This window comes from Zingiber officinale, chromosome 8A (genome assembly GCF_018446385.1).
Source record: "Zingiber officinale cultivar Zhangliang chromosome 8A, Zo_v1.1, whole genome shotgun sequence".
In the NCBI taxonomy this organism is placed as follows: Eukaryota; Viridiplantae; Streptophyta; class Magnoliopsida; order Zingiberales; family Zingiberaceae; genus Zingiber; species Zingiber officinale.
In genome coordinates, this window is record NC_056000.1 from 55962692 (window position 1) to 55984288 (window position 21597).

At 37.5% G+C, this 21597-nt stretch overlaps 1 protein-coding gene across 1 annotated transcript; it reads left to right on the forward strand.

Annotated features, from left to right (window-relative positions):
- The first annotated feature begins 12514 nt into the window (after positions 1-12514).
- Positions 12515-20012, forward strand: LOC122009146 (probable magnesium transporter NIPA6). The gene is made up of 9 exons (XM_042565170.1): positions 12515-12783; positions 12862-12918; positions 12993-13083; positions 13176-13336; positions 13460-13587; positions 13666-13803; positions 18468-18560; positions 18654-18771; positions 19412-20012. Exons 1-9 carry the CDS (start codon positions 12609-12611, stop codon positions 19540-19542), a joined length of 1092 nt encoding a protein of 363 aa, XP_042421104.1. The 5' UTR covers positions 12515-12608; the 3' UTR covers positions 19543-20012.
- Positions 20013-21597: the final 1585 nt, after the last annotated feature.

Here is a 21597-nt window from a genome sequence, read left to right on the forward strand (position 1 = left end):
TCAATTGATTTCCCAATCGATTGACCATCTTGGATTTGACTCAATCTCAAGTCCAAAGTCTCCAACCCAACTCTCGGTCAACCGTGACCTGTTGGGTCTCCATCCCTAGCATTTGGCCACACCCGACCAACCTTGAACTAGCCTTCTAGCCTCCTCCATCAGCATCGCGTCTCTCGGATATCTCCCTATCCTTCACGCATTGCCTTCAGGAGCTTCCTTCGGCCTCATCCTAGTTGTCGGGTCTTCCTTGCCAAGTCATACCAGGCCTTACCTTGCCAAGACCACATGCTTGGATTTACACCCTTTGCCAAGATCACACTTGGACTTTCCAATTGTCTGTCTCCTCACCAGGATTTTCTCCTTTGCCAAGATCACACTTGGACTTTCCAATTGCTTGGCTATTCACCATGACTTTTCCTTTGCCAAGATCATACTTGGAGTTTCTCCTACCTAGCTCCACACTAGGACTTTCCCATTGCCTGGCTCCTCATCAAGACTTTCTCCTGCCTAGCTCCTCACTAGGACTTTCCCGTTGCCTGGATCCTCACCAGGACTTTCCAAATGCCTAAACTCCAGTTAGGACTTTCCCAGTCAAATCTCCTATCAACCTTGACCTACTTGACTTGTATTCTCATCAACCTGGTCAATTCTTTGACCATCTCCACAATCAGACGATTGCTCCAACAATATCCTTATATTGTTAAACATCAAAACTCAAATCCTGACTCAAGATTGACTCAACTCAAGCTTAGTCAAACAGGTCAAACTTGATCTAGGGAAATTGCCCCAACAATTCCAACCCAGGACGAGTGGAGAGATAAATACTTTTTCATTCGACTTCCACCCTCTCTGTCTTGTCCCACAACCGGGCAACAATATCTTCCCCTTATCCCTGATTTGGGCAATATCCGAACGGATCCGGTCTTTTGCAAGGTTTTGGAGAGGCTAAGAGGCTTGAAGTTCAGCTTACCCAAATTGACCATAGAAGGCTTGTTATATGTTTTTGGGCTTACCTCGATTGACCTTGGGTTGAGCGCCACCTTTGGAAAGAAATCTTTATTTCTTCATAGTTATTTGTAAATTATAATATTTACTTATTTTTGTAGTGGAGGTGCTTAAGTTTCTTTTGAGAATCTTCGCTCTAATGTTTGATTACCAATTGAGACCCTACTAAAGGACCATGAGACCAGGCAAGCTTCATCCTCTGTCGGTTATCCCCTCCCCATAGATTTTCCTGAAGAAACCTCTTCCGATTCCTCTGATTCGGATACTCCCCTTACGTTCAAGCATAAAAGGCCTAGATCAGAGACTTTAGCTTTATCTGTGCAACCTGCAACTGAATAAGCTTCCCTCAAGGTAGCCGAGGTCTACTTGGGGAAAGCAACCTATGCCACCCAAGCGTCATCGATCTAAATTTGGTATGAGATAGACCAATACTACACTTACAACTTCTAAGGTTGTGTGGGCTTCTGAGCCAGTTGAGATAATACTAAAACCTTTGCTTGCCCGTCCGACCTCACCGCCAAAGGTTATGAGCTTTTCTTCTATCACCTTAGGAAGTTTGAGGTCAACACCTACCCTAGATCTGGCCAACCCTCTCCAAAATTGTACAGGATATTGAGTCAGTTGAGACAATACTAAACCCTACCTCGCCTGTTCATTCAGCATCGCCAATAGTTTTAGGCGCCCATCCTCCAAGGCCCTCCTCGACGGTTTATAGACTATCATCGCCTTAATAGAGAGCTTCCACAAGACCTCTTAAGTAGGTTTGATCAAGAAGGGTATGTCTATATTTTTCATGTCATATTCTCAGGCTATGTAATTGTTGTAATGAAGAAGAACTAAATATCAAGACGCGTATTAAACACTGTTAAATCACACCTATTGTTTTTGTATATCTTCAGAACTACTAGTATTTCAAAATATTTATTAATCCACATAGTAGACTGTACGTAATAATAACGTCAATCCATGTAACTAGGCTGAATAAGTGACTCGTATCCTGAAGGGTCTCTGAGCTGAATAATATGTCAGATGATATAATGGCACCGAGCAGAATAATTAGACCAGGTGATAATAACCTTTTAATACATTGGTAAGATAACGAATTCTTAATAATCAATGAGTGGACTGAATAATAAATCGGATATTATAATGATACCGAACATAATAATTATAGCCATTTAATAGTACATTTCCGAACGGATTCTTTATAATGGATTTCTGAGATGAACCATAAACTGGGCAAGATAACGCTACCGAGCATGATAACTAGACTGGACAATATAATAATGCCTTTATAATTGAAATTTGTCTGGAAACTTAAAGAATATGAGATTTGAAGGTGTGAGAGCATGATCGCTTATAACCTGGCTAATGGCTTAGGAGTCTAGGGCAGGCCTAGTCTAAAATCCGAGGGCTTATAATTTTGAAGCGCGAGAGTATGCTGGCTTATAACCCAGCCGGTGGCTTGGGAGGTTAGGACAAGCCTGGTCCTAAAACTCGGTGACTTATAATTTTAAGGCGCGAGAGCATACTCATTTATAACTCGGCTGGTGACTTGGGAATCAGGGATAGATTCGGTTTGAACCTCAAGGAATTATAATTTTAATGCGCGAGTGCATGCTCGCTTATAACCTAATTGGTGGCTTAGGAGTCTGGGGCAGGCCCGGTCTGAAACCCGGGAGCTTATAATTTTAAGGCAAAAGAGTATGCTCGCTTATAACTTGGCAGGTGGCTCGGGAGTCCATGATATGCTCGGTCTGAAACTCGAGGGCCTATAATTTTAAGACGCGAGAGCATGCTTGCTTATAACTCGGTCGATGGCTCGAGTGTCTGGGACAGGTCCAATCTGAAACCTGGGGGCTGATAATTTTAAGGCGCAAGAGCATGTTCGGTTATAACTCGGGCAGTGGCTCGGGAATCTGGGATATGCCCAGTCTGAAACTCGGGGGCTTATAATTTTAAGGCACTGGAGCATGGTCGCTTATAACCCGGTCGGTGGCTCGGGAGTGTAGGCCAGGCCCGGTCTGAAATTCAGAGGGCTTATAATTTTAAGGCACGAGAGCATGCTCGCTTATAACCTGGCCGATGGTTCGGGAGTCTGGGACATACCCAGTTTGAAACTCGGGGGATTCTAATTTTAAGGCGTGAGAGCATGCTCGCTTATAATCTAGTCGGTGGTTTGGAAGTCTAGGACAGACCCAGTCCAAGGAATCTTCTATTTACCCATATGTATACCTCTTTTGTCATTTATAACTTATGTTCTTGTCGAGATTATTGAAGAAATATGCTGTTATAAATGATCAACTGATGAGAGACACACTACCCCTCGAAGAAGATTTCAGAAAAATATTCTCTGATACCTAGTTGTTATTCTGACAAGTTGTTAGGATGCTGTCTGCTAGGTATATCTCGGCCAAACTATAAGGCTAGCGATTTTTCTGCTTGTCCTTGCATTAAGCTACTTGTTATGCACATTCCGCAAGATGTCTTTTTGAGAATATGAGTATATCTCGACCGACCAATAAGTTTGGTCATCTTTGTGTCTATTTTGGCATTAAGCTGCTTTGATGTATGTTGAATAGTAGTAGTTCATCCAGAAAATAATATGCTGCATCGGGCATACTAGAAATCCGTTCGGGAAGCAATATAAGACCAAGTGTCTTAAGCCCGCCCGACCTTTTTATCTGGACTGACATGTATAAAGAGGTGTGTGAGTCTAAGTGCTTTAGGCCTGACCAGCCTTTTATCTGTCCGAGCATGTATAAAGAGATTTATGACTATATGAAATTGGACCTTATTTTACTCGCCCATGTGGCGAGTCTGCTATAAGGTAGGTCTAACCTTCTGGCTGGGCTATACGGTCGACCACTTTTAAACTCGATCAGTCAGCCCCCTCTCGCCTGGCCCACAACCCAACTAGGTTGGAGCTGAGATCCTTAGTGCTGGGCTAGCGATGAAGCCAGGTGGAGAATGTTCTCTTCCCTTAACTCTGACCATCATGTCACCTTGACCTTAATCGTCATGCCATCTTGACTTTGACTACTACGTCACTTTGACCTCGACCACCATGTTATCTCTTGGGTCCGCTCGTTATAACTCGTATCATGTATTAATATAATTTTATCTTTGGTCATTACATATTCTAAGCATTACAAAAACTCTATTTTAGTTCAGCTTTAAAGATTTTTGGAGGATAATTGACTAGAGTGCCTCATAATCAATAAAATCATCAGTTGGTTAGTAGGAGGATATCTTGAGTCTTTGAATTGTTTTACTGTGTCTTCTATCTCCCTCCCTTACAGGTTTGGAGGTGCTAAGTCAACTACTGTTCCCGAGTCTTCTATCTCCCTCCCTCATATGTTTGGAGGTGCTTTAGTATAGATTTGGCAACAGAGGTTTTATTATATGCCTACGCTATGTTGTGGGAAAGAGAGTTCATTTTTTGGTTGCCATCAGAGTATTGGGAGACAAGGGTACTAAAGCCTTCAACAGTGAGGCGAGATTGTTGCTGGCAGAATCAAGGATTATAGGTCATAGGGAAGGTAGCATGAGAAGAGTGGTATATGTGGCACAAGGGGCTAGACAGGGGAAGGAATCTATTCGGGGATTTCGGGAGTTGGTTCGGTGGTTAGCAAGATACTTGGGTAGGAATATGGTGGCACAATGTCAATAGGGTGTGCATGTTCTGTGGAAATAAAGGGTGTTGGTTCCATAAGCTAGTGAGGAGGAGAAGGGGCTCCGAGTCGGATGCAGTGGGGATGCCTACAAAGAAAGATGGGAGAATTGTTGGAGTTAGGAAGGTGAGAAGGCGCCCCTTCCTCTTCCAATCCATTCACCTTCCTCCATCAATGAAGGAAGGGAAAGAGACCTTCTACACCTATATAAGGTTGTCCAAAGCAATCTGAAGGAGTTGATCATAAGAGTGAACGAAGAACACAAGATAAGACTTGGAATTTGGTTTGTGGAATCTTGAAAAGCTTTCCTATTCGTTCTTTCGACGACAAGCGAAGATCAAGATCTACTACGGAAGCTCAGTGTGAGTTTTATAGATTTCATATTTCTGTATTTCATGCATTTAGATCAACAATGGTATTAAAGCAAACGTTGAATGCATGATAGATCACTATCTTTTTGCTTTCTATATGATCATGTTGCCATGAAAGCATAAGATCTCTTATGCTTGCAGATCATGCTACTATAAAAAGATCTGTGCAAGATATGTCAGTAGATCTGTTCCAATGGTATGCACTTGTTCATCGTCAGAGGAATTGTCGATGGAGTTTTCTCTATCAGATTTCGTTGTCGCCGAGCCCATTGCTGGGCACAATCGCGATCTGCGACCATCGCCGAACCTTGAGCGCAACAGATGATAACCATGAAGTTTATCTCCCTTTCTAACTGGTGGACGATTAGGAGGTCAATCCTCCGATTATGACTGACGGGTGAAGGGGATCGGAGGTGATGGTGGCGTAGGTGTTGGCGACGGAGAAGAGAAAAGAAGCGTGGGTGATATCAAACAAAAATCGAAGCATTAGGTTTCATACCAAGCATTAAGTTTTGTGCATATGTTTTGGTAAAGCTTTTTTTGGCAATAATTAAGAGTTTACGTTGCAATTAAATAAAAATGGTTTAATTAATTCATGATTCAATTAAATTAGTAATTAAATTTTGTTTTTTTAATATTTTAATTAATTGGGCATGAACTTGAATAATTGGATCATTGAGACCCCGTTCTAGTTCAAACCATTGGTTAGTTTAACCAGACCAATTTGGTTCAATTAGACAGAGGTTTGGTTTAAATCATTGGTGGATTTAACTAGATTAGGTTAGTCATTTTAGACCCCGGTCTGGTTTAAACCATTGGTTAGTTTAACCAAATCAGTTTGATTCAATCAGATCACATTAAATCTCATTGGATTGGACCTTTCCAGATTTGATCATGTGGACTAGATTTGTTCTAATATGCTAGATTTGATTAAATTAGGCTATATTATCCATTGGACCAGAATTGATCAAATAAGCATTGATTGGATCAATAAGTATGAGTTAGACTTAAATGTGCTTAGGTTAAACAATAACAACTAAACCTCCCAATTAGATTAGTTTTGATGAGGGCAGGGGACTTGGGATATAGTTATCCAATTAACTGGTCCAATGTATTAGTCAACTGGAGCTTCTCAAATAAGGAAAATTTATTTTTCTTATTTGCTAGTTATTATGTGTATTTATTCTATGTAGATGTGTGAATTGAAATGAATCGGTTTTGTTACTAGTTTGTGTTGGTGTAGGGTGTACCAGAATCAAACTTGAATTTTGATGTTGTCAAATGTTCAAGTTAAGTCTTGTTGTGATCTGATAAATTAACTAAGTATACATGTTGTTTACTTAACTAGGAAAGTCCTAGTGGTGGTTAGGTAGGAAATGTTGGAGCAATCTAGGTGACATAGGTTTTGATGTTTGGGCAAAAATTTAAGTTATGTTTATTGTTGTATTTGATATGTATTGTGAGTGTGCAGGATACAGGTACAACAAGAGAGTCCAAGTGTGATCTTGGCAAAGGAGGAAAGTCCAAGGGTGAGTCTTGGTGGTGTAAGTCCAAACATGTAGTCTTGGCACGTAAGTCCAAGTATGACTTGACAATGGATGAAGTCCCGGAGGCGTGACCTCTTGGCAAAGGAAGACCCGACAACAATGACAAGGCCGATTGAAGCTCTAGAAGGCAAAACGTGAAGGATGAGGAGGCATCCGAGGGATGTGAGGCTGATGGAGGGGGCTAGAAGGCTATGTCTAGGTTGTGCGGGCAAGGACGAGTGCATGAGAGATTATACTCAAGGTAAAATCTTAGGTTTAGAATTTAACTATAGTAGTACTATAGCAATTACTATAAAAGTACTGTAGCAGTTGACTGGTGTTTTCATCAGTCGACTGGTAGTGAATAGAATGCCTCTACTGGCTCAACTCATGTGAAGCAGTCGATTGATACTTTCATCAGTCGACTGGTATCGAGCCTTTGGCTTGTAATAGTCCAATTCCACTTAGGACCAGTCAACTGGTGTTTTTTACCAGTTGACTGGTAGCGGAGAAAACAGTAAGTGTTTTCCTCCTGAGCTCTATTTAATAGAGCTCGGGGTGCTTGGGTAAGGTTGACGAAATAGAGGTGTTTAACCCTTATGAGTAATCTTCCTAGCTCTTGTGTGTGATCCGTGTGTACATGATCAAGATTGTGGCGAAATTCTTCACCCACAAGGAAATCGTGCTAGCTGAAGGTTTTTCGAGGATTGATCCACCGATAGATTGAGGTTTCGTCCACCTTATAAACACGTCATGGAGAAGGAGCAAGTTATTTCCAAACCACGTAACTAAACGTGTTAAGGTTTGCTTGGTTTTCTTCTTTGTATTGTTTAGGGTTTAGCTTTATATGTGTTAGTATTTTGTTTTGTATTTCCGCTGCATACCAATGAGTGTAGGAAACGACGATTTAGGTGATCGTCCATTCACACCCCTCTAGTCGGGCGTCAAGGTCCCAACAGGAAAGTCTTAGTAGATTGTGGAAGCTAGGCAAGAAGTCCAAGTGGGTCAAGGACCTAACACTTGGTAGTTGTAGTCCATATGTCTGAAGAACCTGATATCGAGAGAGAGCCCTAGTGAGCCAATATGATGCTAAGCCAAAGTCCAAACAGGTTTGGAGGATCCGATGTTTGGCAGATAGGTTGAGGTAAGCAACTTGAGAGAAGCGACTGGGAGATCGTATCTCGGGAAGGGATAAACCCTTGGTCGCTAATTCAACTGAAGAAATCGAGAGGTTTCCAAATTGAGATCAAGATAAATTTTACTGTCTATTATTACTCATGCATCATATCTCTGTGCTAACTTTGTGTTGCATAGATATCTTTTATATACTGTGCATCTAATTTTATTTTGCAGATTCTGAAAGATCGGTTAATCGAACAGGAGGTTCAGTCAACCGAACCAAGCTGACATAACATAGAGTTCAGATTGAGCAGAGCACATTTGATATTCAAGGTGGATCGGTCTACCGAACACAAGAATCGGTCGACCAAACCCATTTTGGTAAACAACCTAGAAGATCGAATCTTGGTAAACTTGGAATTCAAACGGATCGATCGACTGAACCCAAGGATCAGTCAACCGATTAATTAGGCATTAATGATGAAGAAGACCGAATCTCTGGGAAGATGGAAATTGGCATGATCAGTCGATCGAATACAAGGATTGGTCGATCGAACAATAAATGTTATTAATGAGGCAGTGATCGGATCTTGACGAAGAATGAAAGCTGGTGGATCAGTCGACCAATAGGGAGATCGGTAGACTGAAAGGATTAGTCGTCCAAACGTCTTTTCGGTCGACCTAATGAAGCTTATAAAAAGACCTCGAGATCCAAACTGATGATAACAACTTTTTCTATGCAACTCTTTGCTCGTGCTTCTGCTATCCTGCGCCTCAAATTTCATGTGCAAGATGCTACGCCAAGAAGTGCCGACGAACTTCATCATTTATTCTTTGTCGGTATACTTTACATTCTACTTTGCATTATTTACAAAAAGATAGTAGTGTGTTACTATCATTTTTTTCACTGTACAAATTACTTCTTTTTTAAGGTTTCGGGAAGAAGGATTGTAGTGAATTGCTCAACGGTACGATCAAGGATCATGGGTCTTAGAGTAGGAGTCGACATAGACTCCGAATCAAGTAATCAAACGAGTTACTTACATTGCTTATTGCTTTTATTTTTCTATTCCGCTACTTACTTTGATTAAAAGTTTTTAAAACGAACGATATTCACCCCCTTCTATAGTTTCTTTTCGATCCTTTAATTGGTATCATAGCAAGGTTGTTCTGAAGTAACTTAACAGTTTTCCGAGCAATTTTAAAAAACTTTTTCTTTTTCTTTAAAGGTGTTTTATTTAATTCTTAACTAATATTCTTTTATTCTTTATCTCACACTGCTAAATCCAAGACGAAAGTCTTGGAAATCTCCTAACTCTTTTATGCAAGAATATCGAACTCCTACCAAGAGGGCTACAACACGGTTCGTCCTCCACTATTCAAGGGAGACAACTTTAGTTACTGGAAGAATAGAATGGAATGCTATCTCAAATCCGATATCTAATTTTGGTTTACTATACTGAAGGGATACACACCACCAATGGAAGATGGAAAACCCATAGATCTTGAAGATTGGACTCCCCTACGAGTCAGGGGTGTAGCTATATGGGGCCGAGGGGGCGTAGCTACATGGAAGTATTAAACTGAATCAAACCCTACGAGTCAGGGGCGTAGCTACATGGGGTCGAGAGGGTGCGACCACCCTCCTTGAAATTTAATACAATGATTTTTTAAAAAAGGATTTAGTTATAAATTCTAAAAATTTTAGGATTTTTTCACAAAATGTTTAATTAAAATAAACAAGAACCCAAATATTTTTCTCTCTTTCTCCGCCAACCCTTTTTCTCTCTCTTGATATCTCCCATTGTCGGTACTTTTTTCCCCTCTCCCCTCTTGTGTTTTCTTCTTCCTCCTAATCCCCTCTCCTTTTTTTCTTCCCTATGGTCTTATTCCTCTCATAATCCCCTTATTATTCTTTCCCTAACCATAATTTTACCCTCAAGATCCTTTGTCGTGCATTGATGTTGTTGCCATCTATGTTGCTATCACTGCACGCCGCTATCACCAGCACCGCTGTCATTTGCTGCTAGAGCTGTCATCGTTACTTTGTCGACTCTCCACAACAAACGTGTTTTGATTGAAGTAAAGTTTTCTTGCTTTATCTCTTTTGATTACGAATTTAACTGTTGAAAAAACATGTATTAATTTTTCATATATTTATAATTTTGTTTGCTAGTTAAGTATGCCAAATATTTACAGATATTTAGATCTTCTATGCATTTAATGTTTGATTTATTATATGAAAGTGATCAATTTCATTAACGATCGTTCAAAATTTGATCAATTAAATCATATCATTTATTGCAACTCATCATATAATTCACTACAAGAAACCCACAATTAACGACGAAATTTAATTTCTGTCACTAATTAGCGACCGAAATAAATAATGGTCAGTAGTTTAGCGACAAAAATTAAATTCCGTTGCCAATTCCATCTCTATACTTATTTAACTTATTTAATTAGCTACGAAACTTAATTCCCTCATTATTTTAGCAATAGAATAAGTTTTCGTCACTATTTTAGCGACTCAATTAGTTTTTCGTCACTAATTTAAGGTTTTCATTCTTGATTTTTCTTCCCAACACCCTAAAATCTTCCTCTCTGACCTTGGCACACTCCTGTCCTCTTCGATCTCTGGCATCGACATGCATCTCGTAGGTATGCACGATCTTCTCCCCTTCCCTCTCCTCTCTTAATGACGACTTAGCAGTGGCCTCACAGCGAGGTCTCACTTTGGCCGTGACCTCACAGTGAGGTATTTCCTTAGTCGCGGCCTTGCAGCGAGGTGCTGAGGTCGGGTGTGACCTCAGCAGAGAATGCAAAAGAGCTTTGAAATCTCCTAGTAAAATGACACGAAGGAATAAATGACTCCAAGGTAACGAAAAGAGATCTCCTACTAAATAACTTATTCAATGTTAAAATGCTTCCCAGAGAAACTGTCACCCAACTCTACGCACGACTCAAAGACATTCTCAACGGCCTCTGCTTAAGCGGACATCACCTAGAAAACTACGACATAATAAGGTATGTCTTAAACATCTTCCCTCGAAATGCTTTGTGGGCATCAGTAGTAGATGTTCACAAAGTCTCTAGGGACCTTTCAATTATTAAGTTAGATGAATTTTTTTGTAAATTAGAATTACATGAACAGTCTAACTTGAGTCAAGCCGAGAAAATAATTACTTTGTATGCAGGACTAAGTAATGCGACAAAATCCAGAATCAAAAATTAACCTGAAAGTGAGTCAGACACAGACTCAGACTCAACAAACGAAAAAGAACAGATGAATATAATCCGAAAAATATTTACCAAGAAAAAGTTCAAAAAAAATATAAAGAAAATACCAATCAACCAAAATCAAAACCAAAACTAAATTAAATTAGAAGTAACGTGCTATAAAATATGAGACAATCCAATTATTCTACGAATTTGACAAAGGCATTCTTGTTGACATGGCACCTAATCTCAATTGAAACATTTATTTATATCACAATTCATCTTTATTGATCTAAGTCTATAACGTAGATACCAACTCAACTCGAACTCCATCTTCATGGTCTCACCTGTACTTGTGATTGCCCCCAATTGACAACATAGGTGTTGCATGTTAGGTTGGTTTGTGTAAATATATAATGAATCTCAAGTTGATTTAATAAACATGGATCGTCTTTTTCTATTATGATTTCTGAACTTTAGAGTTGAATCCAACTAAGAATTTGATTGACTAATTAGGTTTAAATAATATGTTAAGATAGGGTCATGTCCAAACTACGTCAGCTGCCATTCCTTCTTTGAGTTGGACTGGCAGGTACCCATCATACTACACATATCCCAAATCAATTAATCACTCATTAACAGCCTGTGAATAATTATTAAATCTATTCAATTTGGATTGCGATTCACCCAATTATTTATTATTGGTAATTCAAAGTATTCCATTCTTACGTCTAATTATGGAAGTGACCATCACATCAAATTTTTTCATCATCTTCAAGGTAAATCAAAAAATGAATCCTCACAGACGACCCAACATCGTATAAGATTTAAATTCTCATTGTCTATAAAATTCATCCTTTTTTTTATCATCACACAGGCATTCCATTCAGCCCATCCAATTGGAATTCAAATTTCTCCATGGTCAAACATAAAAAAAAAAAACTCTCTTCTAATTATTATTATTATTATTATTATTATTAAAATCTTTTTTATTTCTACTTTTCTATTACAAATAACTACAACATGCATCATCCTACAACAAAATAAATTATTTTAATTTTAATTTATTAAAAATATTATAGATAGAATTTTGTTTATATTAATTTTTTTTACTAACTTTATAAAAATTATTTAAACTTAATAAAATTATTTTTAACATGATAAAAATCATTTTAAAATTATTATAATAGTTTATTTAATAATATTATATGTTACAATTAGTGAGGTATTCAATTGTTATCACACACTGTAACAGCAGTTCCAAGTTGTTTTCTCTTGTAGCAATATTAAATAACTACTAAAAGAGTTTAAAATAATTCTGAGCGATTTTAATATAAAGATATTTTATATAAAATACTTTACGTATAATATCTTTAATTGAATTCTTAAACAACAATTTATTTTAACAATTTTCTAAACATTAAAATATAAATAATTTTAAAATGAAAATCTACTGTGACCTTATTTTATTTTATTTGTTTTTTTATTTAACTATCCGATAATCTAAGACCCATTTTAATTTTTGCCTATTATTATTATTATTATTATTATTTATATTTTATAATAGAGACTACATTAATTTCTCAACTACTAGCTTCTCTGGCTCCTCCGAGTGCCCAGAAACCCTGTGTTCATCTCTCTCTCCCTCTCGCTCCTTTCGGCTGGTGAATGAGCGCTCTGACGCCTCAAGACTAATGGAACAACTTCCGAGCAATTGCCGGCAACCACCTGCGCTGGGATCCTCCCACCTCTTCGCCGACAACCTCAAGGGGTTCCTCCTCGCAGTCGCATCCAGTGCCTTCATCGGCACCAGCTTCATCGTCAAGAAACAGGGCCTCAAGCGCGCCGGCGCCACCGGCTCCCGAGCCGGTACGTAGCGCTTCTCCCTCTTAGACCTACTCGTTGTCGTGTTGACCTTTTTTTTTTTTCTTTTATGAATTTCTTAAGCTGTTGGTGGCTACGGATATCTTATGGAACCACTTTGGTGGATCGGAATGGTTACGAGTAAGTCCTTTCTCCTCCCGCTCCTGGATTTTGATTATTTCTTTGATCTTAAAGGGAAAGTTGAAGTTTTGTAGTGATTGTTGGCGAAATTGCCAACTTTGTGGCTTACATTTTTTCTCCGGCTCTTCTTGTAACGCCTCTTGGCGCTTTGAGTATTATTGTGAGGTAAGTCGTGTTGATGAAAGCTTCTTGCGGTACAAGCATTATTAAATGGTCAAAACATGTTTTTTTGTTCTACTACCGATTGGTCTGTACAGTGCGGTTTTGGCTCATTTCATATTGAAGGAGAAGCTACAGACAATGGGTGTCTTAGGGTGCGTGCTTTGTGTTGTGGGTTCAACTGTGATCGTGCTCCATGCTCCAGAGGAGAAGACACCGACTTCCGTTGAGCAGATTTGGGGTTTAGCGACGCAGCCAGGTATTATCTGGTGGCTCGTTTTTAAGTTAATCCTACTGATTCTTTGGTCTAATGCATTTCCTTTACTCAATTAGCGATCTTGCCGGATTTATTTATTTCTTCCTGCTTGTTCTTCATTTCCAGCCTTTCTTCTGTACACACTTTCAGCTATTGCTATATCTCTGGTGCTTATGCTGCACTATTCTCCACGGTTTGGGCAGACAAACATAATGGTGTACTTGGGCATATGCTCTGTAATTGGTTCACTGACGGTAATGATCCTGTTCTTTCGGTGATTTGGACTTCTCTTGATGCTTCTGCACTTGTATCTCTCATATAGAGTATTGCAGGTTATGAGTATTAAGGCCGTAGGAATTGCAATCAAACTCACATTGGAAGGCATCAATCAAGCTGTTTACTTCCAGACATGGGTATTTGCAATGGTGGCCATCTCCTGCATCATAATTCAGTTGAATTACTTGAACAAGGTAAGGTCACCAAGTGAAAATTAGAACTTGGATGCAATTTGAGAATTCTCTTATGTGCTACTTCCAGATTATGTATATGAATATCCCAGTAAAATATTATGGCATCAATTTCCCCAGATAGTCAGAGTTAGAACACACCTTTTCCCCTTAATGTATGAAGTACCTTCTTTATTGTAAATACACCTGAAATTACCATTTGTGATATCAAATAAAGATAATGTTGTTCTCCACTCTGTATTTTTGTAAATGTGTCTTCTTTCTTATTTTTCTTTTCCTTAATGACATGTTTATAAGTAAGTCGTGAATTGAGGTATAGTTTAATTTCAGAGATTCATCTTCACTTCTCCCATGGCAATTTGTGGTTAGCTTTTACTTATTTTTCAGTACCGGGTTAACTATACAATTAGCAGGAGTTTCATGTTTGGCATTCCTTTTATTTCCCATATGCACATTAGTTAGTTTTTAGTATCCAGGTGTAAGATAGCTTCAAGACTAGTTTAGTAATGCCAAAATTCACTACTGTTTTTTGTATTGACCTTTTCGTTATTTTTAATTGAGTAATGTAGATTTTGGGGAAAGGAAATAATATCTTGCTTAGAGCATCCACATCAGTTACCCTATTCAAATATTTTATCCTAAATTTTGGATAGGGTAGCTAAAAAATCTTTGCATCAACTACCCTATATATTCCCTAAATTTAGATTTGATGAATAGTGATTCTCTAAATTTAGGGAATGAAACCTTTACCCTAAAAGTAAAATAATGTTTCTTTTTAATCTCTCTCCTTCCACTCATTCTTTTCAATCTCTCTCTTTCCACTTATTCTATAAATATAATAATAAAAAAATAAAAAATAAAAATAATAACAAAATTAAAGATAATAGAAATTTTAGGGTAGTTGATATAGTGTATAGTAAAAAGTGTTTGTCTAAATTTAATAAAATGAGCTATTTACCCTAAATTTTAGATATAGTGATAGAGACATTGATGTGGACGGTTTTATTGTGAAATAATTTACATGGGTATTTGTAATTCATGATAGAACCCTAAATTTAGATGCATTAATGTGGGACAAAACCAATGTTCTAAAAATCGGCCTAGGCGGCCGCCTAGGCCTTAGGTGCCAACCAACCGCACCAAAAACATGCTAGTCGGCCAACCAAGGCAGCCTTGGTGCCTAGGTGGGATGAGGCAACCCTAAGCACCGACTAATCGGTCAAATCGTTTATGTATCACGGAAATAGTACAAGATTTTCGTGATTTTTTTTTTTAGTTTGGGCTTTAAATTTAAATCCCAATTTAAAAAAATTGACATGTAACCTTTTTTTTTTGGGTGTGTGTGTTGGGTTTAAGTTTTATAAATCCTAATCTTTAGTCCAACAAGAAAATCAATTTGTTGGCTTGCCCTGGCAGCTAGCACCAAACTTCATCTTCATCGTACTTGAGCTTGGAGAAATCAGAATGAATGAAGAAGCCCACATTTTTTAGAAATTAGAAGAGAGATCGATTTGAAGAAAAATTTATTGTCTGATCTCCTCAGTGACTTGGAAACGATTGAATTGAAGGTTGACCAAAGCCTCATCCTTTGGAAACGTCATTTCATCAGACAACCCCAAAGAAGCTCTAGAGTGAAAAAACTTTACGAGGATGATGTTGTATCCGAAGAAGAAGAGGAGGATCACAATGATGATATTGAACTTGTGTCTGATGAAAACAAGTTGTTGAAAATTATAGAGAAGTAGAATAAATTTATGATATTTTATTAATTGTATAATTTTGAACTCATTTTAAATTTGATGTTATTGTGTTGGAGTTATAGAATGTGATTTATTATATAATTTATATTGATACCGTGGAATCTGCCTAGCGGCACCTAGTCCCGGCCTAAGTGGCCTAAGCGCTAAGCGCTAGGCACTAGACACTAGGCACTGTTCTGCCACCTAGTAAATTTTAGAACCTTGGACAAAACCCATTGCATCTAATAACTATTAAATTTAATTCCTTCAATACTCTTCTTAAATCTAGAGAATAGACACTATCTATGTCTAAATTGTTATATGAACTGAAAATATAGATTAAGACGTGACCATAATGAAACGATAGTATAATATTCACACACAAGTGAAACAATACATAGAGTTAAAGAAAAATGCAACCAAAGATCTCTTCAATTTTAGATTATTGAAGCTTTAGAAATTAGTTGATGTTACATGCGAACACTGATTCCTTAGGCCTCAAACCAACTAGCACATTGATGAGAGAGAAGATAAAGAGGATAAATATGAAACGACACTAGGATAAAGGGATCTCAAGAACAAGTCTCTTAAGTTGGCTTCTCCCTAAAGTAGTGCATATAACATGTAATAGTTTGAGAGAGAAGAGGAAAACACTCAAATTCCTAGAGGAAAGATCAATAGCTCAGCTTGACCCTTTGCTTGACTTACCAATATAATATCATAATATGACATTTTGTCTGTTCAGGTCCTGATTGGGGATAACAAAGCTTGATCCTTTGCTAGTATAGTGAACGGGAAAGTATGTTCTCTGTTCAAGTCTTCATTAGAGATGGTTAACTCTACTCAAAGCTCTGCTAAGAGTAGCAGAATGAGAATTAGATGTTTTTCATGTTCATGTCTGCATTGAGGATTGATAGCACATTGTCTCTATTCAAATCTTTACCGGGAAGGATAGAGGATACAACTTTAGAAAACACAGAAAAAGGTTTGAGAAGCATAGAGATTAAAATGAAGTAGGAAGTACTATTGGGCAAAAACTAGTAGATGTGGCTACGAAAAATATTGGATGAAGGAACAAGAGATGGGCAAAGAGTTCCTTGTTCAGGTGAGAATCCTAGAAAAAGATTTGGAGGACAACAAATAAAGAAAAAGAAGTGAAGATAATACTACTCAAGAAAATACATGTGGAGATAAGAAAGATCCAAATGAGAGTTTTCTCGGCTACATATGTATAGTGTTGTTGTTGGATATGGAAGACATAGAAGTCTTTATTAGGGTATGGGAAATTGTCATTCCTAAAGCTAAGGAAAAATGGGAATATAATACAGATTTCACCTGTAGAGATGGGAGCTACAATAAACTTGCAGGAAGAAATTGTGGCTAGAGAGGGGTGGATAGAGAGGGTTTTTGTTGGATTGAGATTGTGGCTAGAGAGAGGTGGATAGTCGTTTGCTTTCATTCATCTTTGTGTCTACAATTTGTTAGTACTCAATGGAAAACTAGAGAAAAACAAACACAAAACACGAGACAATACAATATAAGTGTTTCAACAACCCTTGGCTCATACTCCACGGCTTTTAATCCATCGGTAGATCACTCTGATAATGCTCTCTATATTTTCTCCATCTTGGATAGCTTTCGAAAATAGAGAAGGTCCTAATCTTACAACAATTGGTTGTTTACTTACCTCAATCGATTGATGACCTCTAATGAGTCGACTGAACCTTAATGTAGTTACTACTCTAGCTTGCAATGGCTACTTGGGCTCTTTCTCCTTGTTCTTGAACTAATGAATCCTTTTCCTTGAGCTCTTTCTCCTTTTGTACCAGTGAGGGCTTCTCATGAAACTTGATTAACTCGATCCATAGTTCATGAGCGTCCTTGTACTCACCTATCTGCACATGCCGTTATGCAAAATGTTAATCAAGAATTCCATTACCCTATCATTTGCCTTGAATTTTCGACCTTAAGGATTCTTCTCTTCTTGTTATTCTGAGCCTCGAATCCTTTCCTCAAAGCAAATCAATCTTCGATGTTGACTTTAGTGAAGGTCTCTATTCCCAACTTCCACTGAGGAAAACTTCCTATTCTAAAGGGTGGAGGAACTTGGATATTGTAATCGAAACCATCTCTGAAATTCATTTGAATTCTAATTGAATTCTCTACTTTTATAACACGGTGCCCTTTTGGCAGTTAGTCTAACAGAGTTTCTCAGCTATAATACCACTTGTTGGATTCAGATTGTAGCCAGAGGGGGTGAATAGACATTCATTGTCGTTTGTGTTTGTATCTATAATTTGTTAGTATGTAAACAGAAAACAAAGAGAAAAACAAGCACAAAACACAAAAGAATACAATATACATGGTTTTGTAGTCTCTGGCTCCTACTCCACTTCCTATGATCCGTTGGTAGATCACTCCCCAAGTGCCCTCTATCTTTTGACTTTTTGGAGGTGGATAAACGTTTTACAACAATACAACAAGAGTTGAAGATCAATTACAACATGGTAGTGGTTTTCTAAAAGAATGTTATGAACCCACACTGGCTAAATTGCTTGGTTAACTATGCTACTTTTAATGTGTTGAAGATCAGTTGATTGAGCAGGAACTTATGGGTTAAAAAATTGCATGGTAGGATGGAATACATGGCCAGCATAAGTGGAATAGATCTAAAAGACTAATTCAGGTTCCAAAATGGTTGAGTGAACTGTTGACATTATTTTCTTGACCTTATTACTTATAATCTTCTGATTGTACTTTGGATGATGCTTTTTGATATTCGTTCCTGAGAATGTTTTTGTTAGTTTGGTTCCTGGCTTCAATTCAATATCTATCTTTAAATTAGCTAATTGCAATTTTCCCTTATCTTCTTTCAGAACCAACAAAGTGTCTACTCATACTAATTCACTATAATTTTGTTCTCTCCAGGCATTAGATACTTTCAATACTGCAGTTGTTTCTCCAGTCTATTATGCCATGTTCACAATTCTTACTATTTTAGCAAGTGCAATTATGTTCAAGGTACTGAAATATGGAAATGAGTTTTGTGGTTACCTTAAACTAGTATCCATTCTTTATTTTATATTTATTGCTTACTCTTTCACATAAGTGCAGGATTGGTCTGGGCAAAGTGCAAGTGATATTGCATCAGAGATTTGTGGGCTTATTACAGTAATTTCTGGAACTACTGTATTGCATTCTACAAGAGAGCCTGAACCTCCTTCCTCTTCAGGTAAAATTTAAATCAAATATGGTATACATCAATGTATTACAGTTAGCTTCTGACTGACTAATTCTAGGACTTATTTATCAATGGTGTCTTTCATCCCTTATTGATTGATATTCATATCATACTGGATACACTATGTTGGTTCAAACTGGAATTAATTTAACCATCACAAATGACATCGTTCTTGAACCAATAATGTTATCACATGGTTCTTGAACCAATAATGTTATCATGTTAATGCAACTTCATTCTATTAAATTTTCCCTGTACACTCATCTACTTACATTATATTCACTTTCCGCAATCATAGGAATAATTCATTTGTGGTAGATCAATCGCAATATAGAGACAACTTTGAATAAAAAGAAAAGGAGATCATTCTTATTTAAAATCATGTACGTTTGATGAAGTTGTGGTTCTACTCTAAAACTAATGGTATTATAAGATTGTCGATACCATGGATAAATAGCAATTCAATTCTACTTCTAGAGTATCACATCCTTTATCCAGCTACTTTGGGACTTCTTTCTCAGTTTCAATCCTGAATTTTGTACCGTTTATTAGCATCTTGCCTCATTTCCTCTACAATCGGTTGTGAATCTTTATGTTATTTCGCTATCAAATTGTTGTCATGCATCTGCAGATCTATACACACCTTTCTCTCCCAAAATATATTGTCACATTCAAGGAAATGGTGAGATGGGAAAGCTGAAAGAAGATGATTTGTTGTCTGAGGAGTTTGTTGCAGTGGTTCGACAGGATTATTTCACTTAATTCATCGGCATGGCTCACTGCTCTCATTCTACAGCTCAGACGCTGCATGGAAGACCTGCAGAGTTCTAGCCCAGCCATGTCAAACTAAAATATACAATTGATGTCTTCTTTGGGGGTGCTTATGGTCTCTAGTTACTGGTTTCCATTTACATTTCAAATAGCCCCTTCCATTTTTGATATATTAGCTTCACGAGAGCGACGATTTTTAGTTTCTTGCTGCTGAGTGAGTTGTGGTCGTTTTTTCTTCTTCTAAGAGTAAGATCTTTAGGTCTAAAGTGTTATTCATCTCTATATCTTTATTTTAGCAAGTACTTGCAAGTCTTGTGATGTAATTTGCTGTATAGTCATTCTTTCACTGCAAAGGCAAGTCTTTAGTTCAAGAACTTGCTTGATTCGCGGCATTAAGGAGAAGTTAGCATTATGAGGTTGTAAGTTTGTTTTATTTTCAAAGATGTTACAGTTAATGCTAAGAGCTGATTTCATTTAGTAGGATAAAAGGCTGATTGTTATTGTTGCCGTCATAGTTAATGCTTAGGTTTTAAGTAGAAAATTATAAGAATAAGTTTTGATAGTATCGATTATTTGACTACTTCAATATTAGATTATATAGCTGTGTATCATTATTTGTGTTTGGAACATAAAATAGTTCACTATACTAGATTTAACCGTAAATGTCTAAGAAGAGGGATTCCTTAACTAAGCTGAATATAGTTCAGACAAATCGAGTTCGCCTTGGAATGAGTTGACTTCAACCCAACTCATACCCCAATTTAGCCATACTCTCCTCGGACCTTATTTTCTCTCATCATGTTCTTGAGCAAAGCCCAAGCTTAATTCTAAAAGCTACTAAGCTTTTATAATCGATTGTGAATTTCACTGCAACAGATTTAACACTAGGTGAAAAAAAGTGTTAGGTACCAAGACAAGACAAGAAGCGAAGAAAAGAGGATGATGGTAAGTTAACTAATTTGTTCGCGAAAAGGATGCAAAAAAGATCACCTGGCGAAGGGGAAAAGAGTGTACAATCGATTTCTCTGTTTTAGATGAAGTTGAGTCTCCAACTTTGAGGTTTCAAGGCATTCTGTAGTTGATGACAAGGATCAATTATGATGACAATATGAATGACTGAAAAAATGTTTACAAAATTAGAGAAAGAGAATTTACCAAAATTAGGGACTGGACTATGAAGAAGTTTAAAAAGGAACTATAGCTATGATGACAAGGAATTGGTGCTCAACCATCAGTGCCACAAACCATGCAATAGATATGACTTCATTCAACTATTGATGATTGCAATAACATCATTTAAGAATAAGAATGCAAACATAAATCCATCGGAATCTTAGCAATATGACTTATGATCAACCATCCTTGTATGCAATAGAGAAATTGATAAACAGGTATTCCCTAGTTTTTAATCAAGTTTTCATAGTATGCACTAATACTCCTCATTGTATGCCGCTTTGCCACTAATACTCCTCTAGTGCATTGCACAAAACATTCTCCATTTCATTTGTACTTTCAAAATCTAATATTCTTTTACAATCGCCCATGGTCAAAATTGATCATGGTTTATATTTTTACGTTTGATCAATATCATTGAATGTGTTTTGGTAGAATGCAAGACTTAATCCTATGGTCATAAATTTGAGTCTCGTGCTGTGCAAAGTGGATCAATTCCGAAAAAAAAAAAAAAAGTTAAAATCCATCGTCTTGGTGGCCCCTCACGACTAAGAGCAAGTGGATCAAGATTAAGGTCGAGGTTCAATAAATATCTGATATATGAAAAGTCTAAGTGAATTAAGATTGGTCGACACTTGACAGATGAAAAATCTAAATCAATGTTAACCAGACACTTGGCAAATGAAAAGTCCAGATGAATTAGGATTGATCAAATATTTAGTAGATAGGAGGTCTAAATGAGTCGAGGCTAATTAAAGATGGAAAGTGCGGGAATAAAGTCCGGATAAGTTTGAGGTTGACTCTACTAGGCACACAAGGAAGTTCTGAAGACCGTCTCTTGGCACTATACAAATCCAGCCTAGATGAGGCTAA

Bases quoted from the DNA above. Each gene is read 5' to 3' on its own strand.
- LOC122009146 (XM_042565170.1), top strand. From the start codon at position 12,609: ATGGAACAACTTCCGAGCAATTGCCGGCAACCACCTGCGCTGGGATCC. The intron at 13,084-13,175 runs GTAAGTCGTGTT...TGGTCTGTACAG, and splicing joins GCTTTGAGTATTATTGTGAG to TGCGGTTTTGGCTCATTTCA. The intron at 18,772-19,411 runs GTAAAATTTAAA...ATGCATCTGCAG, and splicing joins TGAACCTCCTTCCTCTTCAG to ATCTATACACACCTTTCTCT.